Source organism: Coregonus lavaretus (assembly GCF_964263955.1).
Source record: "Coregonus lavaretus genome assembly, chromosome: 1".
Lineage (NCBI taxonomy): Eukaryota > Metazoa > Chordata > Actinopteri > Salmoniformes > Salmonidae > Coregonus > Coregonus lavaretus.
This window is the reverse complement of record NC_139988.1, coordinates 84,118,006-84,145,869: the sequence shown is the minus strand read 5'-3', so window position 1 is coordinate 84,145,869 and position 27,864 is coordinate 84,118,006. Positions and strand designations below refer to the sequence as shown.

Below are 27,864 nucleotides of genomic sequence, written 5' to 3'. Positions count from 1 at the left end.
TCTCTCTGCAACTGGATCCTGGACTTGCTGATGGGCCGCCCCAAGGTGATGAGGGTAGGCAACAACACATCCGCCACGCTGACCCTCAACACAGGGGGCCCCTCAGGGGTGCGTGCTTAGTCCTCTCCTGTACTCTCAGCCGTGAAGAAGGCACAACAACACCTCTTCCCCTCAGGAGGCTGAAAATATTTGGCATGGACCCTCAGATTCTCAAAAAGTTCTACAGCTGCACCATTGAGAGCATCTTGACTGGCTGCATCACTGCTTGGTATGGCAACTGCTTGGCATCGACCGCAAGGTGCTACAGAGGGTAATGGGGACGGCCCAGTACATCACTGGGGCCGAGTTCACAGCCATCCAGGACCTCTATACCAGATGGTGTCAGAGGATGGCCCTAAACATTGTCAAAGACTCCAGCCACCCAACTCATAGACTGTTCTCTCTGCTACTGCACGGCAAGTGGTACCGATGGACCAAGTCTGAACCCAACAGGACCCTAAACAGCTTCTACCCCAAGCCATAAGACTGCTAAATAGTTAATTAAATAGTTAACCAAATTGCTATCTACATTGACCCTTTTTGAACAAACTTTTTTGACTCATCACATACACTGCTGCTACTGTTTATCTATCACTTTATTCCTAGTTATATCTACAATCTAGCTCAATTACCTTGTACCTCTGCACATCGACTCTGTACTGGGACCCCGTGTATACAGCCAAGTTATCGTTACTCATTGTGTATTTGTTATTGCGTGTTTTACTTTATTTCTCCATTTTCTTTCTCTATTCATTGTTGGGAAAGGCCGTAAGTAAGCGTTTCACTGTTAGTCTACACCTGTTGTTTACGAAGCATGTGACAAATAAAATCTACTCTTTAAGTTCTATTGTCCAATTGCAGTTGTTGTCCACTTCTGAACTCTATGGAAGCCCATTGCCCCCCCAAAAAATTATTTAAAATGTTGAAACTATCTAAAAATGTTGAGATGCTAACTCAAAATGTCTAGATAGTAGAAAAGAATATGTTGCTACATTTTCCATTTGTAGCATTATGTGGCAATTTCCATCTATCCATGTTGCAGAGATCAGAGTTTTACCTGGTTAGTGGTTCTCAAACCTCTCATCGGGGTCCCCTAGATGTTTAAAAATTTTGTTTTAGCCCTGAACTAGTTCACCTGATTCACCTTTTCAACGGCTTGATTATTAGTTGACAAGTTGAATCAAGTGTGCTCCTTCTGGAATAGATGAAATACATGACCCCCCCCAACATTTTGACTTACACTCTCAACATTTTGTGATACTATCTCGACATTTTTAGATAGCATCCACATTAAAAGAAATGTGGGTAGCGGAATGGGCTTCCATTGAAATAGCTTCATCTTGTTGGGCAGCCTTTCGATTTTTTTTTACTTCTCATTTCCCCCACGTTTTTAACACGCAATGTTTCAAGCCAAGCGCTGCTGTGGGGTGCGCCATGAATAATCTTCTTATAAATTACAGGATGCAAATGATGCCGCCTGTGTCGCAGCTGTAGAGCATTTTGTCTTTTATTCACTAGCGTGGTGGACTGGATTCTATTCTCCACCCCTTTATGTGTAGGACTCATCACTTCATAGAGACCGCCGCTGCTGCCACGAACGCCACATGCGGATGCTATAATAGGCGGATTGGATAACAATATCTCTCGCTTTATTGGACATTGGTTTTGAAAGACAGCTTTCAGCCATTTTATCGCTGGTAAACTGTCGCTCTTTCTATCCCTTTTCATTTTGAACCATGACTTCATGAAGTAGGTTACTGTACCAAAGCTAAATCTTTGAGGTTTGGATAAGAGAACAGTGATTTTTTTGACGCCAATTTCCTGTTTTTGCACTCAATTCTAGCATGTGCCACATGTGACGACAGGGACGCACGAGAATGGGCATTAGACGCGGGTAAATAAACTGGTAAGCGTTTTCACCTATTTACATGAATGATCAGTTTACTGCACATTAAGCTGTTAAATCAAATAGCTTTTATTATTTTCCTGAATTTACACGCAGTGGTCTGATTAAGTTAGTCTCATTCATAAGCCCCCCCCCCCCCCCTTTAAATCTCCTGATGTTGCAAAACTGGTGAAATGTCGAGGAATGTATTTTAAATCACAAACATGATGTCCAATAGAAGGTCCTATTGCTAGATGGAATCTGAAATTACAAATTCAGTGTAGCCCAAGTGATAATCGACATCATTGTACAGATACAATGTTGCTGATGAGACACGTTCCTAACGTTGACATGTAGGCTGTGATTCTCTCTTTATGTTGACACACATGGCTATCAAAAGAGGACGATGTACTACTGAAATAGCCAGTGACAGGTGCATCAGCTTACCAAAGAATACAGGAAACACACAGTCAAGCCTGTCTGAGAGGGAAGTTACACTGTTTTATTTTTGTTTCAGATGATACTTACATACATTCTATGTCTTTAAATTCACTGTTACTTTTGTTATTAAAATAATTTAAGATACTGTTATAATGGATATTAGATACTGGTATAATGGACCATTTATCCAAATGATAGTACAGTGACTCAATTACAGTAGACTGATGCATTTATTGTGCCAATTCAATTGAAGGAAAGACTCATGATTGCAATGGCCATTAATAGGGCAATGTTAATAGGGAATTTCAATCCAATGTGTTCAGTAGTTGACTTGTCATTTTAGGTATGTTGTAACAACTTCTAGCTTTCTATGCCTTTCCATTCCAAGCAACACTAAATTATGTTGGTTAGTTGTCCTTACTGCACTGTACCATATAAAACAGGACTGAAAGTACTGCAAATAGCACTAATAAAGTAGTACACCTTACTCTGTTAGTTTCCTGATTAGGTTTGTAGTTAGAAACCTAATCAATATCATGCTGTATTCATAGTCTGCTAGTAGGGCTGAATAGCGGGAACACGGTTACCGGGATTTACCACCTAAAACCACTCCCTTTTCCCGGGATAAATAACTGTGAGAAACCAGTAAATTATAATAAATAATTTATATGAACAGCATGGCGTGAAATGGAACTGTTAAATTATATGCAATGTCTAAATCTGGCTTCTCTATGGCCTCTGCATGATGAATCATCAACGCTCAGGGTGGGGACAGACAGCCCATCTCAGATTGGAGCGTATGCATGTAGATCTATCTCATCATGGTAACTTTATTTATTGTGACAGGTAGGCCTACATTTGCTGCAGCATAGTCTAGAATATAAAGACCGAATGCACGTTGAATTTACCCATCTAGTTTTCTGGGGTCACCTTCTTTTTTAATTGTAAAGATGTTTTATTTTGTATTGCAGTTGCAGAGTTTTTAAACAGCCTATCACTCGAGTAGTTGCTTTAAATCAGTATCTTTCGCAGTCTTTCTCTCTCTTCATCAATTCCATTGCAATTGCATCCAAAATAGATAATCCTGTTCTAGATTGAGATATATATATATAGCCCTATATATAGATGTCCTAGCCTACCCTTTTCAGGTAATACATTCAATGCACTATTAGCCTTAAATTTAGCTAATTAATGATGGGAATGCAGTAGCGGTGCGTGGGTAAAATCACTGGGGAAGCCCCCCCAAAAAAGCCATATTACAACATATGTGTTGCGTTGTTTGCTCTATAACCTGTTAATTTGTATGCCTTGCGACCGTGATTTATAGGCCTAAAGGCAGAGACAATAAGACACAGTGGCAGAATAAATTCAACCACACCTTTGTTTGATCACAAAACCTGATAGCAACCTCTGTAGTGAAGTCCACAAAGCATATTGCATGTACAGTAACAGACAGTTACGTGACCTACAGCATGGTCAAGCAAGTTAATGTTTCTGACATTTTCGGACCACTAAAAAACTATTGATTTAGAACCACGGAGAGTTACCGCAAGTCGCAAAGAAAACAGAAGCTGCCTCCACTATTCCAGCACCATTTCAACTTCAACATTTCAACATCATCAAATCACCTCTGCTTAGTCTAATACAGTGACAACTTAAAGATACCAAAAACAATTTAGTCCAATCAATGTAAGCTAAATATGATGTGGCTGTCCATGGTTCTGATTTCTGTGTGCGATTGTGTGTGCGTGTTCGTGCAAGTAGAAAAACATGTTGACTCACCCTACTTGTAGAGAAACGCCAATGCCATCCTCCTCTCTTTCATGTTGACGAAACGGTCTATCTCTCTGTCATACAGTACACGCTTTTATTTTTTGTTGTCCTAGGCTACCTGGCTAAAATGCTTGATCGCTAGCCTAACTTCATGGGCAATGTTAGCTAGTTAACATTAGCCTTCCACGTCTCGCTACATATTGAACTTCCATCCTCTCAGGCCAGGGGCACAACAATGTATGAATTCATGGTTGGATCAGAATCGCCTTTATAATCATTGGCCAGTACAGAGGATTAAGTAAAACCACAAGTCCAAATCCCTATCTCCATCCATGGCTAATTTAGGAAAGGGCCAATTTTAGCTAGCTGGCTAGCTAGCCACTGGAGGACAACAACACAACGAGATGCAACAATTCAAGTTTTTCTGTCAATGATGTGTGCTCTCAATGGGATTTGATAGGAGTGACTCCAAATCCAAGCTGGCTTCCCTTGACACCTTGTTTGGGTGCGCCAGGACCATTCACAGCTCAGCTCACTCAGTTCAGTTCAACGCTGATTGGCAATTTTTTTGTCAAGGGAGGCCAGATGCTCGCTGGCTTCCCTTGCCTTCAATGCTACGGGCGGCAACGATGTCATGCTCATTTGGATCAGACGGCATCAGATGGATGGCCTACACGTAGAGAGACAGAGGGGCACTGTTTCGCTCGCTCGAATGCTTTTTCCTGTGAGATACATTCAGCCTCTTGTGAATTGAAGGAAAATTATGAAACAGAGAGACGAAAGATCATTTATTTAATGTAAAAAAATTAATTTAAAAAAGTGCCGATATTTTGGTGAAGCCTGGCTTCCCTTGGCATCCATGAATACACACCACTGGGGTTATGCATAATAAGCTTCTAAGTTATAGCCTCTGTCTCTTGCGCAATACACACAAATGTGCTCTGCTGGCCTCTCCTTAAAAAAACGCTCCTTCACTCTTGGAGTCCCATGCAAGAAAGACTAGAATAGCTTGCTGGAATTTTTTTTAGCATTTCTTATACCAATAGACTATTCAAAGAGGTACGCAAGGTCTTGTTTGCTGAATGTTAAATAAAGCAGCCAATAGAAATCATGGGTAGTTTGAAAGAAAAGCAAATGCGCGATGGCTGTAGGCTATAGAAGGTATTTATTCAGACCAAAACCATTCAATCTTTGTGAAGTGAAAGCCTTCTGCATCTAATTCTAGTCCTATAATATTCAAGGCTGACATTAGAATGATGAAGATAAGGACAACGAAACTTATTTCATTTAACTGTTGAACGCGAGGAAGGAATGAAGCAACAATAAAGAGCCTACTAGGCTAATAACATTAGGGGAAATATTATGAAAGGTATATATTTGTCAGCCTACTAATTCTACAAATAGGCCCTATTATATTTCAAAATTAAAATCAAATTTGCTAGCCTATATTTGTAACTTTGTAGGCCACATGTGCTGCACCAGAATCGCATGTTCTCTTCTGCTTCATCATGGTTTGAACGATGTGCGTAATTCCAGTCCGTATAATACAATACAGTACAGTAATACAGTTCACATTCAAAAAGATTAGCCTACTGGAGCTAGTTTCATTTATTTACCCAGGAGAGCATATAGCTAGCTACATCTATGGGCGTATATGTTTTGCTGTCGTGCATAATGTGTAGTAGCATATATCATATGCATTGGATAACGGCACAATCATTTGGGCTTGCTTGGGCTCATAACATGTCTTTAATGTAGGGCTCATCAAATGTATTTAATGTATGGCTCATCCGGCTCAAGTAGCATCAGGCTTGAATTTTCGATCAACGCTCTAATCTAATCCAGACATAGGCCTATTTACAGTATATGCTTTATATGCTCTCTGGGGTAAATCAATGAAACTAGCTCCAGTAGGCTAATCTTTTTTGAATGTGAACTGTATTACTGTACTGTATTGTATTATACTGTAATATATGGACTGGAATTATCCATTTTGTAAAATACTGAGAAAAATATTCAACCCTATCTGCTAGTGACGCCTGCCAAGTCTCCTGTAATTCTATTTGGTAAAAATTATATTTGAATCAGTGAATGTTCTGCATGAACATTCATTACTGCTTCTTGCAGAGAAAGTAGGACTCCAAAGCTTGGCAAACACTCCACACATGAATGATGAATGCTGATGACAGGAGAGACAAAGGGACTAAAAGTATACAAGAGAGATTGTGCTCAGACCAGCCAGATTTCTCTGGAGTCTGGACCTCAACTAAACAGTTTAATTTCACTACAGAGGTCAATGTTTCTGTTTGGGGCACACTTTGGATTATAAATGACTTGTTTACCATTTCTTTTCACATTTCTTTGCTGGAGTGAAAATGAATTCTAATTGAATTTTTGTATTATTAAATACACTTATTATCTGCAGAAATATACTAATTTTACAGGAACTGACTTGAAGTCTTTTTTACATTAGTCAGCCTTGGGCAGTGTTAATTACACCTAGATTTCACATGCTCCTATTGTGTACTGCACATGATGGGTTTCCATGGCAGCATCAACCAGAATATCACTGACAAATGGAAAGGGATTGAATGTATTGCAACATCTTGCTTTCAATTCAGTTGCAGTAGTAGTTCAAATAGTAGTTTTGGGGTTGAAGAGTAGAGGGACTCTGGAGGGTTAAAGGCACTGCTGAAATCTGCTCATTGACCAATCTTAGTACGAGATAAAGGATTTCATCTCAGCAGAATATGTCCATGAATCACCCTATTTTGCTCTTTGGTTACAAGCTGTCATAGGAACAGTGTGCCGTTAAAGCATGTTTAGCTATTTTGGAGAACCTGTAAGAATTTGAGCGGCTGCTTTTGGAGACTTGCTATGAAACAACAGAAATCCTTGTTGGCTAAAAATACTACGTACTGTAATGCAAGTCAAGTTCTAAGTCAAGAGCTTGATCAATATATATGACTACTACCAAGGGTAAGCTGTCTCTGGACAACATTATTCATGTCTCAATCTCTCAGTGAGAGGGAACCTTATCGACCCAATGGCCATCATTACACAACAGAGTCATGGCCATTATCCGAGCTAAGATTTCTCTCCTCTCCTCTCGTATCCAGTGGGCTTTCATCTTGGGAGATGACAGGTGGACACATTGGGAAGATTGGAGCCTGTGAGCCTGCAGTCTAAAGACACCATGGAGCAAGGCTTCAGCTTCAGCACACTGGTGAGTCTTGTTAGTCAGGGGTAAAGGCATCCATTTGCTTCCCATCATAAACAATTTGTGCATATTTTCTGACTACATTTTGTGATGTTTTTGTTCGCTTTGGCTGTTCATGGTCACAAAAAATTTTCTTGAGGCAATCTTAAGTCTGGTGATTGGTCAACAGTAGGGATTCTTCAATTAAGTGTTTGTTGTCATTCAATGAGAGATGACCCGCTTTCATGCACATTTTTTCCGTTGTGAAATACTGCACCAAACATCTTAATATAAAATGACTAAAACCTTCTCGGAAAGAACGTCAATCAATTACAGGTTTCTTGAGTTCATCTTAGATTAATTCTGACTATTTTGAGGAAGTGTTTACTGGCTACGGCGTCTCGAGGGACAAACGGTACTATTGCCGCTTTTTTCTCATTTTTCAAGCGAAGCTCTTTTATGGGAGTATGCGATGCACAGACGTTCACTTCACCTAGCCCAGTTCTGCTAGGAGCAAACCGAACATAGTGTGCGCACAACTTGAGAGGTGAAGTGGGGAGAGATGGGCTGTGTGTGGAGTGGGATAGGTGACTGGGGTGAAGTGGGGAGAGGTGGGATAGGTGGGAGGTGAGTAAGGTTGAGGGGCTTGAGTTCACTTGTCTTTAGAAATTGTAGGAATCAAGGTGAGTATAGGAAGGTGGGTGGAAAGCTGGAGGGAATGGTTGTCCTCTGTGTAGAAGGGGGTGATGAGGGTGTGGGTGGGCTGAATTGATTTATTTTGTAGAGTGGGGGGAGTAGGAATGGGTTAGTGGGCTGGGGATCCACGCCAACGGTTTCCCCTGACTCACTCCCATTAGTATTCAGCTGCTCTGTCAGACTCATCTCTCCATTCAGGGCCATCCCTCCATCCTAGGGTGGGAGAAAGGGATGGAGCGGATGTTAGCGGCTGTTAGCCTCTTTACACTTCCTCTGCTCATGAATAGATGGTTAGACAAAGGAGATGCTATCATCGAGCCCTCCAAAGAGAGAAAGCTCCTGCCTGCTTTAACTCTCACTGCCGAAAGGATTGTCTTAATCTGATCCTTCATCGAGACTACAATAATTTCTCCCGTTATCTTTTACCCGTTATGTCCAGCGCGCAATGGCGCTGTCTGCAGTGTTCGTCTCTACCCCATGTAGAGTCCAGTAGAATCTTGAGAAGACGCCCACGTCAATAGTAACCTCAAAGGAACACTGAGGCAGCAGGGCCCTGTGTTTACTGTGCTGTTTTCATTAGTGTGGTGCAGAGCAGGGCTGCTCAGGCTGGTGTGTACTAGCATAGTGCCGGCCGGTCTACCTATGAAAGCTTCCGATCAGCCCCCCCCCCCCCATCCTCCGCCCCTCCCATCCTCCGCCTGCTTTGGCCGCCCTGGCCCAGTGAGGGATGACGGTGCTGATGTTTTCTGGTCACATGACCGCCTGGAGAGGGCTGGGAGGCTGCTGAGGGAGACGGCTCATGCTGATCCTAGCCGTTGGTATTTCAGTTGACGCTACAGCGGTACTGCTGCTAGGGGTGATAGTGTTGCTGTGTCAGGCTGTTGGCCTTAGGGTTTTTCTGCTGATGTAGACACTGGTACTGATGCAGTGTTAGTGATGAATGTGTTGTTTTGAGCTCTGAGGTGTAGAAAGAGGTGTGCAGGTGCTGATAGGGCTATCCTGTCCATGCTTAGTCAAATCCTAACCTTATCCATTGGAAGGGAAAATGCAAAACTACCACTAGGACATCTACTATATTCTTCTATACGCCGGTGCTTGTGGTTACATTGACTCCTAAATTGACCTCTGTGACTGTTCTGCCCGTGGTGGTTACACTTTGAACTCTGACCCTGGCGACCTTTGACCCCCCAACAGAAGAAGCTGGCGGCCGAGCCGGACCACACCGACGTGAGCTTGACGGCGGCGGAGCGCGTGCGGGCCCTCGGCAAGATGGGCTGCAGCGTGGAGATCAACGAGGAGATCACGCCACACCGCTACTTCCGCTCCGGCGTGGAGATGGAGCGCATGGCCGCCGTGTACCTGGAGGAGGGCAGCCTGGAGAACGCCTACGTCCTCTACAACAAGTTCATCACGTGAGGAGAGAGCGTACCCACTGGGCACACACGGGTTGAATCAACGTTGTTTCCACGTCATTTCAATGAAATTGCATTGAACCAACGTGGAATAGACGTTGAATTGACAACTGTGGCAGACTAGACTAGGGCCAGTGATAGAGTAATATTAACATTCCTTTGGGCTATGTCCAATGTACTAATGGCAGGTCAAGTACTTGACTGATGATTCATAGAAATAAAAATGTATTTGTCACATGCGCCGAATACAACCGGTGTAGACTTTACTGTGAAATGCTTACTTATGAGCCCTTTCCCAACGATGCAGAGTATTATATAAAAAATAATAATAACGGTAACACAAAAGGAATGAAATACACAAGGATGAAGCTAAATACAGGCTGTATCAGTACCATATCACTGTGCGGGGGTACGAGGTCATTGTGGAAGATATGTAGATAGTAGGCAGGGGTAAAGTGACTAGGCTACAGGAGGAGGTGGAGTCTTCATAAACTATAATCTGTCTTACCACCTCTCTGTTGTGTCAGTCTGTTTGTAGAGAAACTCCCCAGCCATCCAGACTACCGGGAGTGCAGCGTACCAGAGAAGCAGGTGATAATGAAGGTAAACCCTTGGCATGCTGTGTTGGGGGACCCCCGTGGTGCTCAGCCCTGCAGAGAGCTCATTGAAGTGGAGAGAGGGGTGGAGGGATAGAGAGAGGGGTGGAGGGATAGAGAGAGGGGTGGAGGGAAAGAGAGAGGGGTGGTACGAGGGCCCTGTCTGTCTGCCTGAGTGGTAGGCTACTTAGTGGGTGGATTCAGGTCTGCTTTGATTTAAGTGAGGTATGTTTACAGTAAGAGATAGCAAGGTCAGCTCAGGGACAGCACCAGTCTAGAAAAGGTTGTAGATTACCTTCTGGTGACGGACAATAGAAGAGACACTAAAATCTATTAAGAGCTTTGAAATGGTAGATGAATGGCTTGTCTTAAAGTAGTGATTCAGCCCTCTCGGACTTACCGTTTAAGCTGCAAATTACCACTGCTAACGAAAGGAAGTGTTTCCCTGCCTGCACTCACACAGATGTCCTTGTCCCGTTATCTGTTGGATCTTATTCTCAGAAATTGCAAGATGTCGCATTTCCGCGGAAAGATCAGTTGAAGAAGCTCCTCCATGAGAAGTTCAACAAGGAACATGCAGAGTATCTTATGAGTCAGGTAAGGTTTAACACCCAAACCTTTCATTACATTCAGACAGATTATTTAGGAGGCTGGCTGGAAGCCCTATTTGTGCTAGTGTGCAGCACCTGTTCATATTAGTTGGATACAGTGTGGTATTTGGATCACTTTTCGACGAATGGGAATACTTCCATGCAGCACGTTGTAGTTTATGGTAAGTAGTGATGAGAAGTGTTTCGGAGTAAGATCATGTATATCAACAAATGGGACTAACATTGAAATGGCACAGATCTGTGTGCACATGCGTGTTCATGCGTGCACTCGTGTGTGTGTGTGTGTGTGTGTGTGTGTGTGTGTGTGTGTGTGTGTGTGTGTGCGCGCAGAGCCAGGCGGTGGTGGCTGATGGCTGCAGCCAGCAGCTGCAGAGGACGTCTCTAGTAGAGCAGGAGAAGCAGAGGGTGGAGCAGCTGCGCAGGATGCAGATAGAGTCGGAGCAGTTCCGCTACTTCGAGGACCAACTGCGCAGGCAGGAGCTGGCCAATCGCAGAGACGAGGTGGTCGCTAAAGTGCCTGAACAAACGGACGGGTCCTGTCTGTCCCACTCCTCCAAGAACTATGTTAGTCTCGACCCAAACCGCAATCAACCTCCTCTCTCCGGCAGCAAGCCAGCAGCTACACTGGCTGGCGTACATAGTGAGTGTCCTGTTTCCATTAGAATTTAACATCTAGGTTCTATATTTTAGATTGAATGATTGTTACTCAAACAATCCATTAGTTAGGTAATATGGGGAAGTCAATAATGAGTTACATTAATAGTTACTGTGTATATTTAAGCTGGCTAGTATATTAACTGTTGATGTATTTGTAGTCTGTATATGTGCTGCATGAGTCACGCTGTTTGACATCCTGTTATTGTGTGTGTGCACATCTGTACAGCTCAACGGGTTGAGGGCCTGAGGCGGGTCGTCATTCCTAGAGACCTGACCTACAAGTTCTTGCTGCTAGCCGACAGCAACACAGCCAGGGGTATAGAGACGTGTGGGGTCCTCTGTGGAAAACTGGTAAGACATGCTCTTACATCAAATCTACTGTATGCAAACATTTATCCATTTTATTTGTAGACAAACTGCCAGTTTATTGGGGAAAGTGAAACATCCCAGCTTACTGATTACTGTGTCTAAGCGTACAACAGGAGTCACCATTTGTACTCGTGCCATCTGCAAACAATAGTTCTGTGAAGGAGGAGAGAGGGAGGTTGCCAATGTAAGGTGTTCAAAGTTCAAGACTAGTATTTGAAGTCGATTGTACTTCCTACATTATTTGCTTCAGATTGCTGTGTGTAGGTGGGTGTGCCAAATCCTGCAAAATAGCAATAACAGTACTTCAGTGCCACCAGACTTATGAGCAGTTATTAGCAACTGTTGTGCATTGTAATGAATTAGCTCATACGCTGTTATAAACACACTTCTAATGCCGTATGAAGGTATTCATAGGAAGTGTTACCTTTCGTCTCTTCCAGACTCAAAATGAGTTCCTGCTGACCCATTTGGTGGTTCCCAAGCAGTCAGCCGGCCCAGACTACTGTGATATGGAGAACGTAGAGGAGCTCTTCAGTTTCCAGGACCACCACAATCTGCTGACTCTGGGCTGGATCCATGTGAGTGTACATTACACACACAAACGCCTACACACAAATTAAGGTAATGCGCTGTCCATTCAGCCTGAAAGCAACCATTCAATCAATCACATTTATTTATAGAGGCCTTTTTACAACAGCAGTTGTCACAAAGTGCTTATACAGAAACCGAACCTAAAACACCAGAGCGCAAGCAATACAGATGTAGAGGCACACTGGCTAGGAAAAACTCATTAGAAAGGCAGGAACCTAGGAAGAAACCTAGAGAGGAACCAGGCTTTGAGGGGTGGCCAGTCCTCTTCTGTCTGTGCCGGGTGGAGATTAGCAGAGGCTGATCTTTTATTTGGATAATATCACCATAGAAACCAGGCCCTCTGGTTCAGATGTCACAGTTATTCATAGCCCTGCCAGTCACCTTCGGAGAATGCACTAGATTCTGTACCTCTTTAATGTAAACCTTGGTTTTATGGTTTGCATCCCCTAACATGGGAGTTGTACAGGGGAGGGACACAGTGAAATGTACAAATGTAGGATCTTAATTTGAGGCAGTTTGCTACAGCAGGAAAATAATCCTGCAACAACCGGAAATGTGAATAATTATGTGGATAATAATTAATGAAAATGTTTGCAGGGTTGATACATTTTTCGTTATGGCAAATTAAGTAGAAATTACAAACTTTAGAAGTCTTTTTAAAACTCAAATACACTACAAGTTTGCATTTCCTGCTGTGCAGCAACAAGAGTGATCAAATTAAGATCCTACATCTGTAGTTCCACCGATTTATGGGAAATAAACCTATTCTGTAAATATCAAATATAATTCACCTAACAGAAAATGACATTTTTTCCATTATCTCTTCTGCCTGTTGCTCTCCTCTCCTCTGCCCTTAGACCCACCCCACCCAGACGGCCTTCCTGTCCAGTGTAGACCTGCATACACACGGCTCCTACCAGCTCATGCTGCCTGAAGCCATCGCCATCGTCTGCTCGCCCAAACACAACGAGTGAGTCTCTGTCCCTGTCCGCTAGAATGAGTAGGCCTACTGATGCTAACGCCAAAGAAAACCAATCCACTAAGATATGCAATGTGGGCGGTATTGACTCAATGGCGCCGGAGAAGATGGCTGCCGTTTTACAGCCCTCTAACCAATTGTACTATTATGTGTGTTTTTTCACGTTATTTGTAATTTATTCTGTACATAATGTTTCTGCCATCGTCTCTTACAACCAAAAAGAGCTTCTGAATATCAGAACAGCGATTACTCACCTCGTATTGGACGAAGATTTGTTCTTCAAAGAGTCGGACGCAAAGGATATCCTACAGACACCCGACAAGGCCCAAATCCCCGTCATTCGCAGGAGAAAGAGACGGAGATATCGTGGACGTAGGTCGGGGTGCCTCGTAAGGATCCGACGGCGAGCGAGTAAACTGCCTCTTCCATCAATCTTCAATCATTGGAAAATAAATTAGATGACCTAAGAGTACGGTTATCCTACCAACGGGACATTAAAAACTGTAATATCTTATGTTTCACCGCGTTGTGGCTGAACGACGACATGGACAACATACAGCTAGCGGGCTATACGCTACATCGGCAGGATAGAACGGCTGACTCCGGTAAGACAAGGGGTGGCGGTCTATGTATATTTGTAAACAACAGCTGGTGCACAAAATCAAATACTAAGGAAGTCTCGAGGTTTTGCTCGCCTGAGATAGAGTATCTTATGATAAGCTGTAGACCACACTATTTACCAAGAGAGTTTTCATTTATATGTTTCATAGCTGTCTATTTACCACCACAAACCAATGCTGGCATTAAGATTGCACTCAATGAGCTGTATAAGGCCATAACTAAACAGGAAAACGCTCATCCAGAGACAGCACTCCTAGTGGCCGGGGACTTTAATGCAGGGAAACTCAAATCTGTTCTACCTAATTTCTACCTGCGTGTTAAATGTGCAACCAGAGGAAAAAAAAAACTCTAGACCACCTTTACTCCACACACAGAGACGCATACAAAGCTCTCCCTCGCCCTCCATTTGGCAAATCTGACCATAACTCTATCCTCCTGATTCCTGCTTATAAGCAAAAACTAAAGCAGGAAGCACCAGTGACTCGGTTAATAAAAAAGTGGTCAGATGACGCAGATGCTATGCTACAGGACTGTTTTGCTAGCACAGACTGGAACATGTTCCGGGATTCTTCAGATAGCATTGAGGAGTACACCACGTCACTGGCTTCATCAATAAGTGCATCGATGACGTCGTCCCCACAGTGACCGTACGTACATACCCCAACCAGAAGCCATGGATTACAGGCAACATCCGCACTGAGCTAAAGGGTAGAGCTGTCGCTTTCAAGGAGCGGGACTCTAACCCGGATGCTTATAAGAAATCCCGCTATGCCCTCCGACGAACCATTAAACAGGCAAAGCGTCAATACAGGACTAAGATTGAATCGTACTACACCTGCTCTGACGCTCGTTGGATGTGGCAGGGCTTGAAAACTATTACAGACTACAAAGGGAAGCACAGCTGCGAGCTGCCCAGTGACACAAGCCTACCAGATGAGCTAAACCACTTCTATGCTCGCTTTGAGGCAAGCAACACTGAAGCATGCATGAGAGCACCAGCTGTTCCGGATGACTGTGATCACGCTCTCCGTAGCCGATGTGAGTAAGACTTTTAAGCAGGTCAACATTCACAAGGCCGCAGGGCCAGACGGATTACCAGGACGTGTATTCCGAGCATGTGCTGACCAACTGGCAAGTGTCTTCACCGACATTTTCAACATGTCCCTGACTGAGTCTGTAATACCAACATGTTTCAAGCAGACCACCATAGTCCCCGTGCCCAAGGACACTAAGATAACCTGCCTAAATGATTACCGACCCGTAGCACTGACGTCTGTAGCCATGAAGTGCTTTGAAAGGCTGGTCATGGCTCACATCAACAGCATTATCCCAGAAACCCTAGACCCACTCCAATGTGCATACTGCCCCAACAGATCCAGAGATTATGCAATCTCTATTGCACTCCACACTGCCCTTTCCCACCTGGACAAGAGGAACACCTACGTGAGAATGATATTCATTGACTACAGCTCAGAGTTCAATACCATAGTGCCCTCAAAGCTCATCACTAAGTTAAGGATCCTGGGACTAAACACCTCCCTCTGCAACTGGATCCTGGACTTCCTGACGGGCCGCCCCCAGGTGGTAAGGGTAGGTAACAACACATCTGCCACGCTGATCCTCAACACGGGGGCCCCTCAGGGGTGCGTGCTCAGTCCCCTCCTGTACTCTCTGTTCACCCATGACTGCATGGCCAGGCACGACTCCAATACCATCATTAAGTTTGCCGACGACACAACAGTGGTAGGCCTGATCACCGACAATGATGAGACAGCCTATAGGGAGGAGGTCAGAGACCTGGCCGTGTGGTGCCAGGATAACAACCTCTCCCTCAACGTGACAAAGACAAAGGAGATGATTGTGGACTACAGGAGAAAAAAAAAGAGGACTGAGCACGCCCCCATTCTCATCGACAGGGCTGTAGTGGAACAGATTGAGAGCTTCAAGTTCCTTGGTGTCCACATCACCAACAAACTATCATGGACCAAACACACCAAGACAGTCGTGAAGAGGACACAACAAAGCCGATTTAGCATGGGTCCTCAGATCCTCAAACTTCTACAGCTGCACCATCGAGAGCATCCTGACTGGTTGCATCACCGCCTGGTATGGCAACTGCTCGGCATCTGACCGCAAGGCACTACAGAGGGTAGTGCGTACGGCCCAGTACATCACTGGGGCCAAGCTTCCTGCCATCCAGGACCTCTATAGCAGGCGGTGTCAGAGGAAGGCCCTCAAAATTGTCATAGACTGTTCTCTCTGCTACCACACGGCAAGCGGTACCGGAGCGCCAAGTCTAGGTCCAAAAGGCTTCTCAACAGCTTCTACCCCCAAGCCATAAGACTTCTGAATAGCTAATCATGGCTACCCTGACTATTTGCACTGCACCCCCACCCCATCTTTCTACGCTGCTGCTACTCTGTTAATTATTTATGCATAGTCACTTTAACTCTACCCACATGTACATATTACCTCAACTAGCCGGTGCCCCCGCACATTGACTCTGCACTGGTACCCCTCTGTATATAGCCTCCCTAATGTTATTTTATTTTACTTCTGCTCTTTTTTTTCTCAACACTTTTTTGTTTTATTTTACTTTTTTATTAATAAATAAATGCATAGTTGGTTAAGGGCTGTAAGTAAGCATTTCATGGTAATGTCTACACCTGTTGAATTTGGCGCATGTGGCAAATAAAATTTGATTTGATCAAATCGTTTATTCAGTAGGGAGCAATGTTATAGGGAGTTAGAAATGCGTGATGTAGAACCGACATGATGATTCTCTGTGACATGGAATAATGAGTCGTGTCAGTTCTACAGTCGTGGTCAAAAGTTTTGAGAATGACACAAGTATTGGTCTTCACAAAGTTTGCTGCTTCAGTGTTTTTAGATATTTTTGTCAGATGTTACTATGGTATACTGAAGTATAATTACAAGCATTCCATAAGTGTCAAAGGCTTTTATTGACAATTACATTAAGTCTATGCAAAGAGTCAATATTTGCAGTGTTGACCCTTCTTTTTCAAGACCTCTGCAATCCGCCCTGGCATGCTGTCAATTAATTTCTGGGCCACATCCTGACTGATGGCAGCCCATTCTTGCATAAGTTTGTCAGAATTTGTTGGTTTTTGTTTGTCCACCCGCCTCTTGAGGATTGACCACAAGTTCTCAATGGGATTAAGGTCTGGGGAGTTTCCTGGCCATGGACCCAAAATGTTGATGTTTTGTTCCCTGAGCGACTTAGTTATCACTTTTGTCTTATGGCAAGGTGCTCCATCATGCTGGAAAAGGCATTGTTCGTCACCAAACTGTTCTTGGATGGTTGGGAGAAGTTGCTCTCGGAGGATGTGTTGGTACCATTCTTTATTCATGGTTGTGTTCTTAGGCAAAATTGTGAGTGAGCCCACTCCCTTGGCTGAGAAGTAACCCCACACATGAATGGTCTCAGGATGCTTTACTGTTGGCATGACACAGGACTGATGGTAGCGCTCACCTTGTCTTCTCCGGACAAACTTTTTTCTGGATGCCCCAAACAATTGGAAAGGGGATTCATCAGAGAAAATGACTTTACCCCAGTCCTCAGCAGTCCAATCCATGTACCTTTTGCAGAATATCAGTCTGTCCCTGATGTTTTTCCTGGAGAGAAGTGGCTTCCTCGCTGCCCTTCTTGACACCAGGCCATCCTCCAAAAGTCTTCGCATCACTGTGCGTGCAGATGCACTCACACCTGCCTGCTGAGCAAGCTCAGCACTGGTGGTGCCCCGATCCTGCACCTGAATCAACTTTAGGAGACGGTCCTGGCGCTTGCTGGACTTTCTTGGGCGCCCTGAAGCCTTCTTCACAACAATTGAACCTCTCTCCTTGAAGTTCTTGATGATCCGATAAATGGTTGATTTAGGTGCAATCTTACTAGCAGCAATATCCTTGCCTGTGAAGCCCTTTTTGTGCAAAGCAATGATGACGGCACGTGTTTCCTTGCAGGTAACCATGGTTAACAGAGGAAGAACAATTAGTTCAAGCACCACCCTCCTTTTTAAAGCTGTTATTCTAACTCAATCAGCATGACAGAGTGATCTCCAGCCTTGTCCTCGTCAACACTCTCACCTATGTTAACGAGAGAATCACTGACATGATGTCAGCTGGTCCTTTTGTGGCAGGGCTGAAATGCAGTGGAAATGTTTTTTTGGGGATTAAGTTAATTTTCATGGCAAAGAGGGACTTTGCAATTAATTGCAATTCATCTGATCACTCTTCATGGTCCTCTGTAGCTCAATTGGTAGAGCATGGTGCTTGTAACGCCAGGGTAGTGGGTTCGATCCCCGGGACCACCCATACGTAAAAATGTATGCACACATGACTGTAAGTCGCTTTGGATAAAAGCATCTGCTAAATGGCTTATTATTATTATTATTATTATTATTATTGTTCTGGAGTATATGCAAATTGCCATCATAAAAACTGAGGCAGCAAACTTTTGACCACGACTGTATACTTAACATCTTTATCTGATTCTCTAAATGTTCCATCCCACTGAACGAGCCTCGGGCATAAGCTCAGCTCTCAGATGACTAACCTATGTTGGCTTTACGGTTCCTTAGCTGGAAGACGATCTACTTTTACTAGACGGACTTCCTTTGGCCATGAGAGCATTGTATGAACGAGGCCTGTGTCTGTGATCTGTGTGTTGCAGTACGGGGGTGTTCAGACTCACCAGCTCTGGGATGGGGGAGGTAGCCGGCTGCAGACTGAAGGGCTTTCACCCACACTCCAAGGACCCGCCGCTCTTCAGCGTAAGTCATACACACAGACATCCTCCCTGCAGACAGAGAGGCAGCCTCCCTCTTATTCAGCACAGGCACGAATAGAGCGTGTGTGTGTGTGTGTGTGTGTGTGTGTGTGTGTGTTCACATGTCATTCTATTCTTAGTTGTGCTTCTCCACTTGTGCGGTGAGTTGACCTGAGAAGTTAAACGAGTTCTTTTCTATTTTCAGATCTGTAGGCATGTTGTTATAAAGGACTGGAAAACAACAGTGCTGGACCTCAGGTGACAGAGTGGAGGAAGACAAGACACTCTCCTCCTCCCCATCACAAACTGGATCTCCTATTTATATCTTTGTTTACGATGAAAGCTTTTGTATTTATTTAATTTTTTTTAATGAGGTACTGTCAATTGAAACTGCTTTGCAACACATAGTGATGAATTGTTCTAATGGTGTTGTTTTATCAACCCTTTATCCTAAAGTATGGGTTTTTTGATAGCTTAACTTGTCAGTTTGGCTGAGTGGAGTTTTTGAGCCAGTTCTGCTTGTCAGATTTGATGTGGAATTCTCCAGAGAGAACTACTTTAGCATGCAGGCCTGCTGTAAATGGCCTGAGGTGTTTCAGTTTGAGAACTGGCTAAAGTGTGTGTGCAAGTGCACGTGTATGTGTTATGTGAATGATAGTCTCCCATGAAGGAATCCTTACCATGAATTTTCCTGGTACAGGAGACTACAGAAAATACTTGTAAGACACAATTATACAGCATTTGCACAATTGATTACATATGCAGAGATTTGACGAACAAACAAAACAAATTGATTTCTTAAATATAAAATTGACTGATTTTAATTGTGATGGCTCTGTGGTTTAGGAAGTTGTTTAGTCTTTGTTAAAATGATGAATTTTGGCCAGTTGGATATTAGCCTTGACATCTTTGCATTATTTGTGAGACTTGATTTATCTTGAAGTGTTGACCAAAAAAAGAAAAGAACCATAACTGAATTCTTATTAAAAGTAGCCCATCGAGGTGGCATGTCTTGTGCGGGGAGGAACAAACCAAAGTGCTCAGAGAATTGTAAGCAAAGACGCCTTAAAGGAACAGTAGCCTTTTGCCATCCCAAAGGGCCTTCACTACACAGAGCTCAGGTATCGGCTCACTTTCCACCCCCATGAAGCATTTAAGTAGCCTGGTCCCAGACCTGTTTGTGCTCTCATTATCGTTTGGCTTGACAATGACCATTTGAAACACCACAAACAGATCTGGGACCAGGCAAGCCGTTAAGCACCCCTCCCTGTAGAAAATGGAGCTCTCCTTCTTTCACCTTTTGGCAGAAGCGTGGGGGGGGAAAAAACCTAGTCATGCCCCCTCACAGCAGTCCTGATAATGGCTTTATCTTTCATTTGACTTTACATCAGTAGTACAGTGTGGTGTTGGAACGTTGCTACTGTGTGATTAGCTGTCCCAGTGGCGCTGTAGAAACATGCTCTGTTGTAGTGGCTATGTGTTTAGAAATGGGAAAGACAACCAGTCATTACAGTGACTCTACCACACTTTTCCACTGTCATTTTGGTAATAAAACGCATACTGCTTTATCTCCTATTCCGAGTTGTTGTTTAACTGCGCGGCGTGTGTTTCCAAATGTAGTTGTTCTGCTTTCCCCTCTCCAAATTAACAGAACCATGTTATCAATGGAAAGGAATGAGTGAAAACAGGTTATCAAGACAGGACCAGAGATCCAGTTCCTCTGCATTCCAGGGCAAGAAGTATCCCACTGGGCACAGACGTTAATTCAACGTATATTCCACGTTGGTTCAATGTAATTTCATTGAAATGACTTGAAAACAAAGTTGATTCATCCAGTGTGTGCCCAGTGGGATGTCCGTGTAATTACGTTGTTCGAGATGACACAAGCCAGTCTCCTGAAAGGATGAACCAGGAAATTGGTACCCCATGATGATGATGATAAAAAAAGGCATTTGTGGTAGTTAATTTTCCCAGAATGTGGGGTAGTAGTGGAGCATATAATCTTCTGTCAGAAAATAATTATGGAAAATGTGCAGGCTGATGTTTATTTAAGCAAATAGGCCAGAGGAGGTGTGGTATATTGGCCAATATACCACGGCTAAGGGCTGTTCACGACGCAAGGCGGAGTGCCTGGATACAGCCCTTAGCCGTGGTATATTGGCCATATACCACAAACCTCCGAGGTGCCTTATTTATATTATAAACTGGTTACCAACATAATTAGAGCAGTAAAAATACATGTTTTGTGGTATACGGTCTGATATACCACGGCTGTCAGCCAATCAGCATTCAGGACTCGAACTACCCAGTTTATAATAACATCTATGCTTTGAAAGCCAATTCATATGTTGACAATGACATCGCATGATCGCCACTGAACACTAGACACCATAAATGCCCATCGGAGACAACTATTAATTTGACTCTTCTGGTCTTGTCCCCAGATGGTCTTGTTGCCATGTAGCCTACGTTGCTTGTGGAAGACTCATATTAGTACACAGGTTGACGTTTATTGTCATGAGTCTTGTCCTGGAGGCAGAACTGAACGATGTCCCCTTAGATAGGCCAGCTGCAAAGTCAAAATTGGCTATATTGTAAAAATTCATGAAAACAAAAATGTGCTTTTTGGTCTTCATTTAAGGTTAGGGTTAGGCAATAGGGTTAGCAGTGTGCTTAGGGTTAGGTTTAAAATCAGATTTTATGACTGGCTGTGCCGGCTAGTGACCCCTCTGCAGAGCTGCCTCCAGAACAAGATTCATGACAAAAAACGCTAACTTGCTGAAAATATGGCTAGATGCAACAGAAGTCATAGTAATTATATTATAAACACTTGTAATATAAAATGTATGAGCCAGACAGAGTTCCTTATATGAGAGCTTTATTCCGTCCTTGGGTGTTCATTCATGTTCACATGGATCTTTACAAACAGTCAGATGATTAAAGCTTTCAGCAGTGATCTGAGCCATGCGAGACTTGGCCACATCCAGGGATGACGTACTGAACAAAGTGAACACAAGAGAGAGAACGCGAGCTCTGTGGAACAGATCCAGCTTCTTTTTTCTTCAATATCCACCGCTGGAATCTACATAGATACATTCCTCTAGGAATGTCCCCAAAGGTGTACACCAGATGCACATTCAAGCTTTATTCATTCAAAGAAACACACCCAACCAATAACATAACATAACATTCACGCAGGGGTGGGCAGTGCAAAGACAGAAACACAGGAGGTTAAATGAGGGACACATTCACAGTTTACAGACAATAGAACGAGAGCAGAGTTTGGGGCAGGAGGGAGGGAGTGGGCTGGGCTGGGCTGGGCTGGGCTGGGCTGGGCTGGGCTGGGCTGGGGTGGGTGGGTAGGTCTGGGCCTTGTTTAGAAGCACTTGCGATGCACAATGGAAGGGCCGGCCTCGTCGTACTCCTGTTTGCTGATCCACATCTGCTGGAAGGTGGAGAGGGAGGCCAGGATGGAGCCACCGATCCAGACCGAGTACTTCCTCTCAGGTGGGGCGATAATCTGGTATCAGAAGATATCATTTAATACACTGAATGAGTAAATCACATACGTGTAGTAAATAGATTCAGTACACTAAAGCTTCGTCAGACAATATCAGTGACATTCAGCTTCAGATTGGGCCTCAACAACTTGCGTGAAATCTTGAAACACTTATCAAGACAATGATTTCTATTCATAGAAACCAGGTCAAAACTAGAAAGGATAATTGCGTCAACGTTGAAATGGGCCAATATCATTACTGGCTGTGAATGGCAGTTAGGAGGACTATTATGTTGAACAAATTCAAATCACTGTATAGTATCTCATTATGACATGCACGTTAACTCTATGTTAGTAGCTTCTACACACCTTGATCTTCATGGTACTGGGGGCCAGGGCTGTGATCTCCTTCTGCATTCTGTCTGCGATGCCAGGGTACATGGTGGTACCTCCTGACAGGACGTTGTTGGCGTACAGGTCCTTACGGATGTCAATGTCACACTTCATGATGCTGTTGTAAGTGGTTTCATGGATACCGGCAGACTCCATACCTGGGGAGAAATCAGAGGAAATCACACTGAGTCACAAGAGACAGTCGGGAGAATAGATATTTGTTTCAAACTGTTGAGAGAAAGGCAAATGCAGAGAGTGGAAAAAGAGCGAGGGATTACCGATGAAGGAGGGCTGGAAGAGGGTCTCGGGGCAGCGGAACCTCTCGTTACCGATGGTGATGACCTGACCGTCGGGCAGCTCATAGCTCTTCTCCAGAGAGGAGGAGGTGGCAGCGGTGGCCATCTCATTCTCAAAGTCCAGGGCGACGTAGCACAACTTCTCCTTGATGTCACGAACTATTTCTCTCTCAGCTAGAGATAGGAGAATAGGGGGAAGGTTAGAACAAGAACTTAGATTGATTTGTAGTTTGGCAGAAAAACACTTCTTTATCTGCATAGGCCTCTGCTTAAAAGTCATGCACTGTACAGTACGAGAGAATAGCGTCCCAGAGTTCATAGCATCCCAGAGTTTCTACTGACCAGTGGTGACGAATGAGTAGCCCCGCTCGGTCAGGATCTTCATGAGGTAGTCAGTGAGATCACGGCCAGCCAGGTCCAGACGCATGATGGCGTGGGGCAGGGCATAACCCTCATAGATGGGGACGTTGTGGGTGACACCATCACCAGAGTCAAGGACAATACCTGTGGAGGTTTAGGAGGACACAGGTTTAGGAGGACACAGGTTTAGGAGGACACAGGTTTAAGAGGACACAGGTTTGGGAGGACACAGGTTTAAGAGGACACAGGTTTAAGAGGACACAGGTTTGGGAGGACAAAAGGTTTAGGAGGACACAGGTTTAGGAGGACACAGGTTTGGGAGGACAAAAGGTTTAGGAGGACACAGGTTTAGGAGGACACAGGATTGGGAGGACACAGGTTTAGGAGGACACAGGTTTGGGAGGACAGTTTTGGGAGGATACAAGGTTAGGGCTCAGTGGGACTGAATGGTCAGTGTAAAATGAGGCTGGTTTTGACTGGTGTCCTATACTGACCTGTTGTGCGGCCAGAGGCATAAAGTGACAGCACGGCCTGGATAGCTACATACATGGCTGGAACGTTGAAGGTCTCAAACATAATCTAGAACAGGAGCATTTGTTTAGGTTACAGTGTTATTTCTCACACTAACATGTTGACAGTGAGCATATCATTCTAATTGCACCAATCATACACTCAGCATCATGTAACAAATTCCTACTGTTTATATCAAGTGTATTACACAGTCTTAAAAGGCTGGGTTGAAGATATACATTGGAACAAGTCCCAGCTGTAGTGTATGTAATCATCACCTGGGTCATCTTCTCCCTGTTGGCTTTGGGATTGAGGGGGGCCTCTGTCAGCAGGGTGGGGTGTTCCTCAGGGGCTACGCGGAGCTCGTTGTAGAAGGAGTGATGCCAGATCTGCCAATCATCGGCAATAATTAGCATAACATCTCTGAACATGCCTGGGGCCTCTTTAGCTAACTCCACGTTCTGTTATCATGTAATAGTTCTGAGAATAGATCCTGGATCTAAATGCCTCTGGATGGATCCCAAAGTGCCACCTGGGGAGTTGTGTTGGCTGAGAGGCTACTTTTTTGGTGCCATGATGGATAATCACAAAGTACATAAAATTCCATGTTAGAGTGTGTCACTGTTTTCCAATTGTATTGTTTTAAAATCGTCTGAATCATGAGTCTGTGTCATTGTTGTCTCAGGTGTGGTAGGGTGTGGTAGGGTGTGGTAGGGTGGGCTAGGGTGTGGTAGGGTAGGGTGGGGTGGGGGAGGGTGTGGTAAGGTGGGGTAGGGTGTGGTAGGGTGGGTGGGCTAGGGTGGGGTAGGGTGTGGTAGGGTGGGTGGGCTAGGGTGGGGTAGGGTGTGGTAGGCTTACTTTTTCCATGTCATCCCAGTTTGTGATGATGCCGTGTTCGATGGGGTACTTCAGGGTCAGAATACCTCTTTTGCTCTGCGCCTCGTCACCCACATAACTGTCTTTCTGTCCCATACCTACCATCACACCCTGGGGAGAGGAACCGGCTGGTCAGAAGCACACTCACCACACTGTACTGTAAAGTGGATGCCATTGCTAGCACTGAAATTCAACAAATAGGCCTTGCTGTGTTGAGCCTTAAACCATATTAGGAAAAATAAAATAAAACAATAATGCTTTAAAGTTAAGAATATACCAAGGACCATGAAAGACTATGCACAAAAAGTGGATGCATTCTCATCACCCAATCAGAAGTCGGTTACATCCAGCCTGTCTATTAATGGACGAATGGCGGCTCACCTGATGTCTGGGACGGCCCACGATGGAGGGGAATACTGCTCTGGGGGCGTCGTCCCCGGCGAAGCCTGCCTTGCACAGACCGGACCCATTGTCACACACAAGGGCAGTGCTCTCTTCGTCGTCACACATTGTCAATTCTTTGCTTTACCTTCCTTACTCCGACTGGAGACAATCACTGCAGGGGCACCAGAGAGAAGAGTGTGTTAACATCTACAGAGTGGTAGGTTGGTGTGTGTGTGTGTGTGTGTGTGTGTGTGTGTGTGTGTGTGTGTGTGTGTGTGTGTGTGTGTGTGTGTGTGTGTGTGTGTGTGTGTGTGTAGGTCTATCCCTCTAAAGTAGTGTGTGCCCCCCCCTTCTGAGGTGAATTCATAAAAACCGTTAACCATAAAAAATGAAAATTTGGTGTGCCAATTATTTACGTTATTTCATTCAGGAATACATGGCTCAGGTAAATCCACTGGAGTACCAAAAATGTGAAAAAAGGATGCGGCTATTCCTATTGAAAGTGAAAAGTCCATTTAGAAAGTTGACCTGTGCTTAGAGTATAATATAAATACATTTTACCAAAAGCCTATAAAGCACACTGTTATACAATGTTATAATACTGTAAAAATGTAACATTAATAGCAAAGCAATCCTGCTTAAGACCACAAGTCCCCATAGGAGGTACGCTACAACACTCTTCAGTTAAGGTTAGAGTTGAACTCCAGTCTCTAATGAATGAATGCAGCACCCTGGGAAAACTTCCTAATTAGGAAATGATGCGGAGTCATGTCTGTCTTTGGACTGGACTGTGCAAACCTCTCTCCCTCACTCCCTCTCTCTCTGGCCCTGCCTGTCTACAATCGTTTACAAAAAAAGAGGAGGAGAGAGAGAGAGAGAGAGAGAGAGAGAGAGAGAGAGAGAGCAGCAGATTCCAGCAGAACCATATTTAGTCATAAACCTTCAGAATAAACTATTTCCTAAGCTTTCCAGCAGAGGGTACCATGAGCAGCTATGATGGAGTTCACTGCTGAAAGTTGGCCAGTGCTGAACTCTCAAACAACATAACAGAGGCCCCTGTATACAGCCAGCCATCATCCCCTTTACTCATTTCAAAACTGTGGACAGTGTTTTCAAAAACGTCCAAACTTTCCAAACTGACTGAGTTCCCAAGAGACTTTACAACCTATCAACATGACTTTCCCCAAGAGACTTTACAAAACTTTGAGACTACTATGTTTTTAAAGCATTATGTTTTGCATTATGGCACTGATGGCGCCAGATGTCTAATATCATAATCAACCAGCTGAAAAATCTATACATAATAGGTAATAGGTAGCTTAGCATATACCAGAATTTCAACAAGACAGTTCTAGCATTTTCTACGGACATTTTACCACACTGTTTCAAGCAAGCTACAGCAACACTAACTTCTTCAACCACAAGTTCTTAATGGACCACAACACCATGAGGCTTAGGATCTCGTCCAAGAGCTGTGACACTTAATACCCACAACAAACCACAGTGACTTAGCTGTGAGACGTCTAAACACCTGTCTTTCATGAACATGCACCTGTGAGATTAGCCAAAGCTCGTCAAGGCTAATGTAGCCTGGTTTAAATTGAGAAGCAGTCTGCGCTGTAAGGTGCTGACCCCTGCAGTTGACTCAGACTAGCAGATTAGTAGCTAACAATTTAGCAGATGTTGACTTGAGGCAGTCGGGCAGACAGGAAGGCAGGAGAGGAGGAGAGAAGAGGAGAGGAGAGAAGTGGAGAGCAAAGGAGAGGAGAGAAGAGAAGAGCAGATGAGAGGAGAGGAGAGGAGAGGAGAGGAGAGGAGAGGAGAGGAGAGGAGAGGAGAGGAGAGGAGAGGAGAGGAGAGGAGAGGAGAGGAGAGGAGAGGAGAGGAGAGGAGAGGAGAGGAGAGGAGAACAGAGGAGAGGAGAACAGAGGAGAGGAGAGGAGAGGAGAGGAGAGGAGAGGAGAACAGAGGAGAACAGAGGAGAGGAGAGGAGAGGAGAGGAGAGGAGAGGAGAGGAGAGGAGAGGAGAGGAGAGGAGAGGAGAGGAGAGGAGAGGAGAGGAGAGGAGAGGAGAGGAGAGGAGAGGAGAGGAGAGGAGAGGAGAGGAGAGGAGAGAAGACGGTACACTTAGGAAAAAAGGTACTATCTAGAACCTGAAAGGGTTCCTCAGCTGTCCCCATAGGATAACCATTTGAAGAACCCTTTTTGGTTCCAGGTATAACCCTTTTTGGTTCCAGGTATAACCCTTTTGGTTCAAAGTAGAACTCTTTTGAATTCCATGTAGAACCCTTTACACAGAGGGTTCTACATAGAACCCAAAATAATTATATCTGGAACCAAAAAGGGTTCTCCTTTTGGAACCTTTTTTCTAAGCATGTAGGAGAGGAGCAGGGAGGAGATAGGAGGACAGGAGAGGGGGTGAGAGGAGTAGGGAGAAGAGAGGAGGACAGGAGAGGGGTGAGAGGAGTAGGGAGGAGAGAGGAGGACAGGAGAGGTGAGGTGGTGGTCCACTTACCCTGACAGTGCTTGGCCGGGGTTTGCCGCTCAGGGATGGTGTGCCCCCTCACCGGCCTGGGGAGACTTTATGTAGCTCCCAGCCCCCATCCTGCACTTACCCCTCCCACATCCCAAACATGGAGCCGGGGCCGCACTCTCCCTGTCTGCCTCACTCAGCCAGAGCCTTATAGGGATGGCCGGGGAAAAACAGTCCAATCCGAGTGCTTCTGCAGAAGGCCCCAGTCCCATCATTCAGGGCATTCCAGGGGCCTTTTTTTTGTGAAAGGCAGGAGATCTCACCATGCTGGAACATAAACACACAGCACAGAGCTTGCAGGACTGCCCCCTGTGACACGCAGGCCCTCACACGCACAGACAGTGGCATTCCCGTGTAG

At 44.5% G+C, this 27,864-nt stretch overlaps 2 protein-coding genes across 3 annotated transcripts; one reads left to right on the top strand and one right to left on the bottom strand.

The window, feature by feature from the left end:
- The first annotated feature begins 1,626 nt into the window (after positions 1–1,626).
- On the top strand, positions 1,627–20,223 carry LOC311135822 (AMSH-like protease). 2 transcript variants are annotated; one of them, XR_014613814.1, is made up of 13 exons: positions 1,627–1,736; positions 1,883–1,945; positions 7,258–7,364; positions 9,228–9,445; positions 9,973–10,048; positions 10,543–10,638; positions 10,983–11,292; positions 11,536–11,660; positions 12,119–12,256; positions 13,127–13,239; positions 18,560–18,659; positions 18,861–19,597; positions 19,889–20,223. XR_014613814.1 is itself a non-coding variant. In XM_084169860.1 (12 exons), the coding sequence occupies exons 3-12, from the start codon at positions 7,335–7,337 to the stop codon at positions 18,915–18,917; spliced, it is 1,263 nt and encodes a 420-aa protein (XP_084025986.1). In that variant the 5' UTR covers positions 1,641–1,736; positions 1,883–1,945; positions 7,258–7,334; the 3' UTR covers positions 18,918–20,223. The 2 variants fall into 2 exon arrangements, 1 of the variants encoding a protein (XP_084025986.1); XM_084169860.1 differs by having other exon boundaries at positions 1,641–1,736; positions 18,861–20,223.
- Positions 20,224–21,518: 1,295 nt separating this feature from the next.
- LOC311127533 (actin, aortic smooth muscle-like) lies at positions 21,519–27,530 on the bottom strand. Its single transcript, XM_084159353.1, has 9 exons — positions 27,489–27,530; positions 24,971–25,145; positions 24,572–24,700; positions 23,992–24,102; positions 23,698–23,782; positions 23,186–23,347; positions 22,826–23,017; positions 22,524–22,705; positions 21,519–22,175 (listed from the first exon to the last, which is right to left on the bottom strand). Exons 2-9 carry the CDS (start codon positions 25,097–25,099, stop codon positions 22,032–22,034), a joined length of 1,134 nt encoding a protein of 377 aa, XP_084015479.1. The 5' UTR covers positions 25,100–25,145; positions 27,489–27,530; the 3' UTR covers positions 21,519–22,031.
- Between the last annotated feature and the right edge of the window lie 334 nt (positions 27,531–27,864).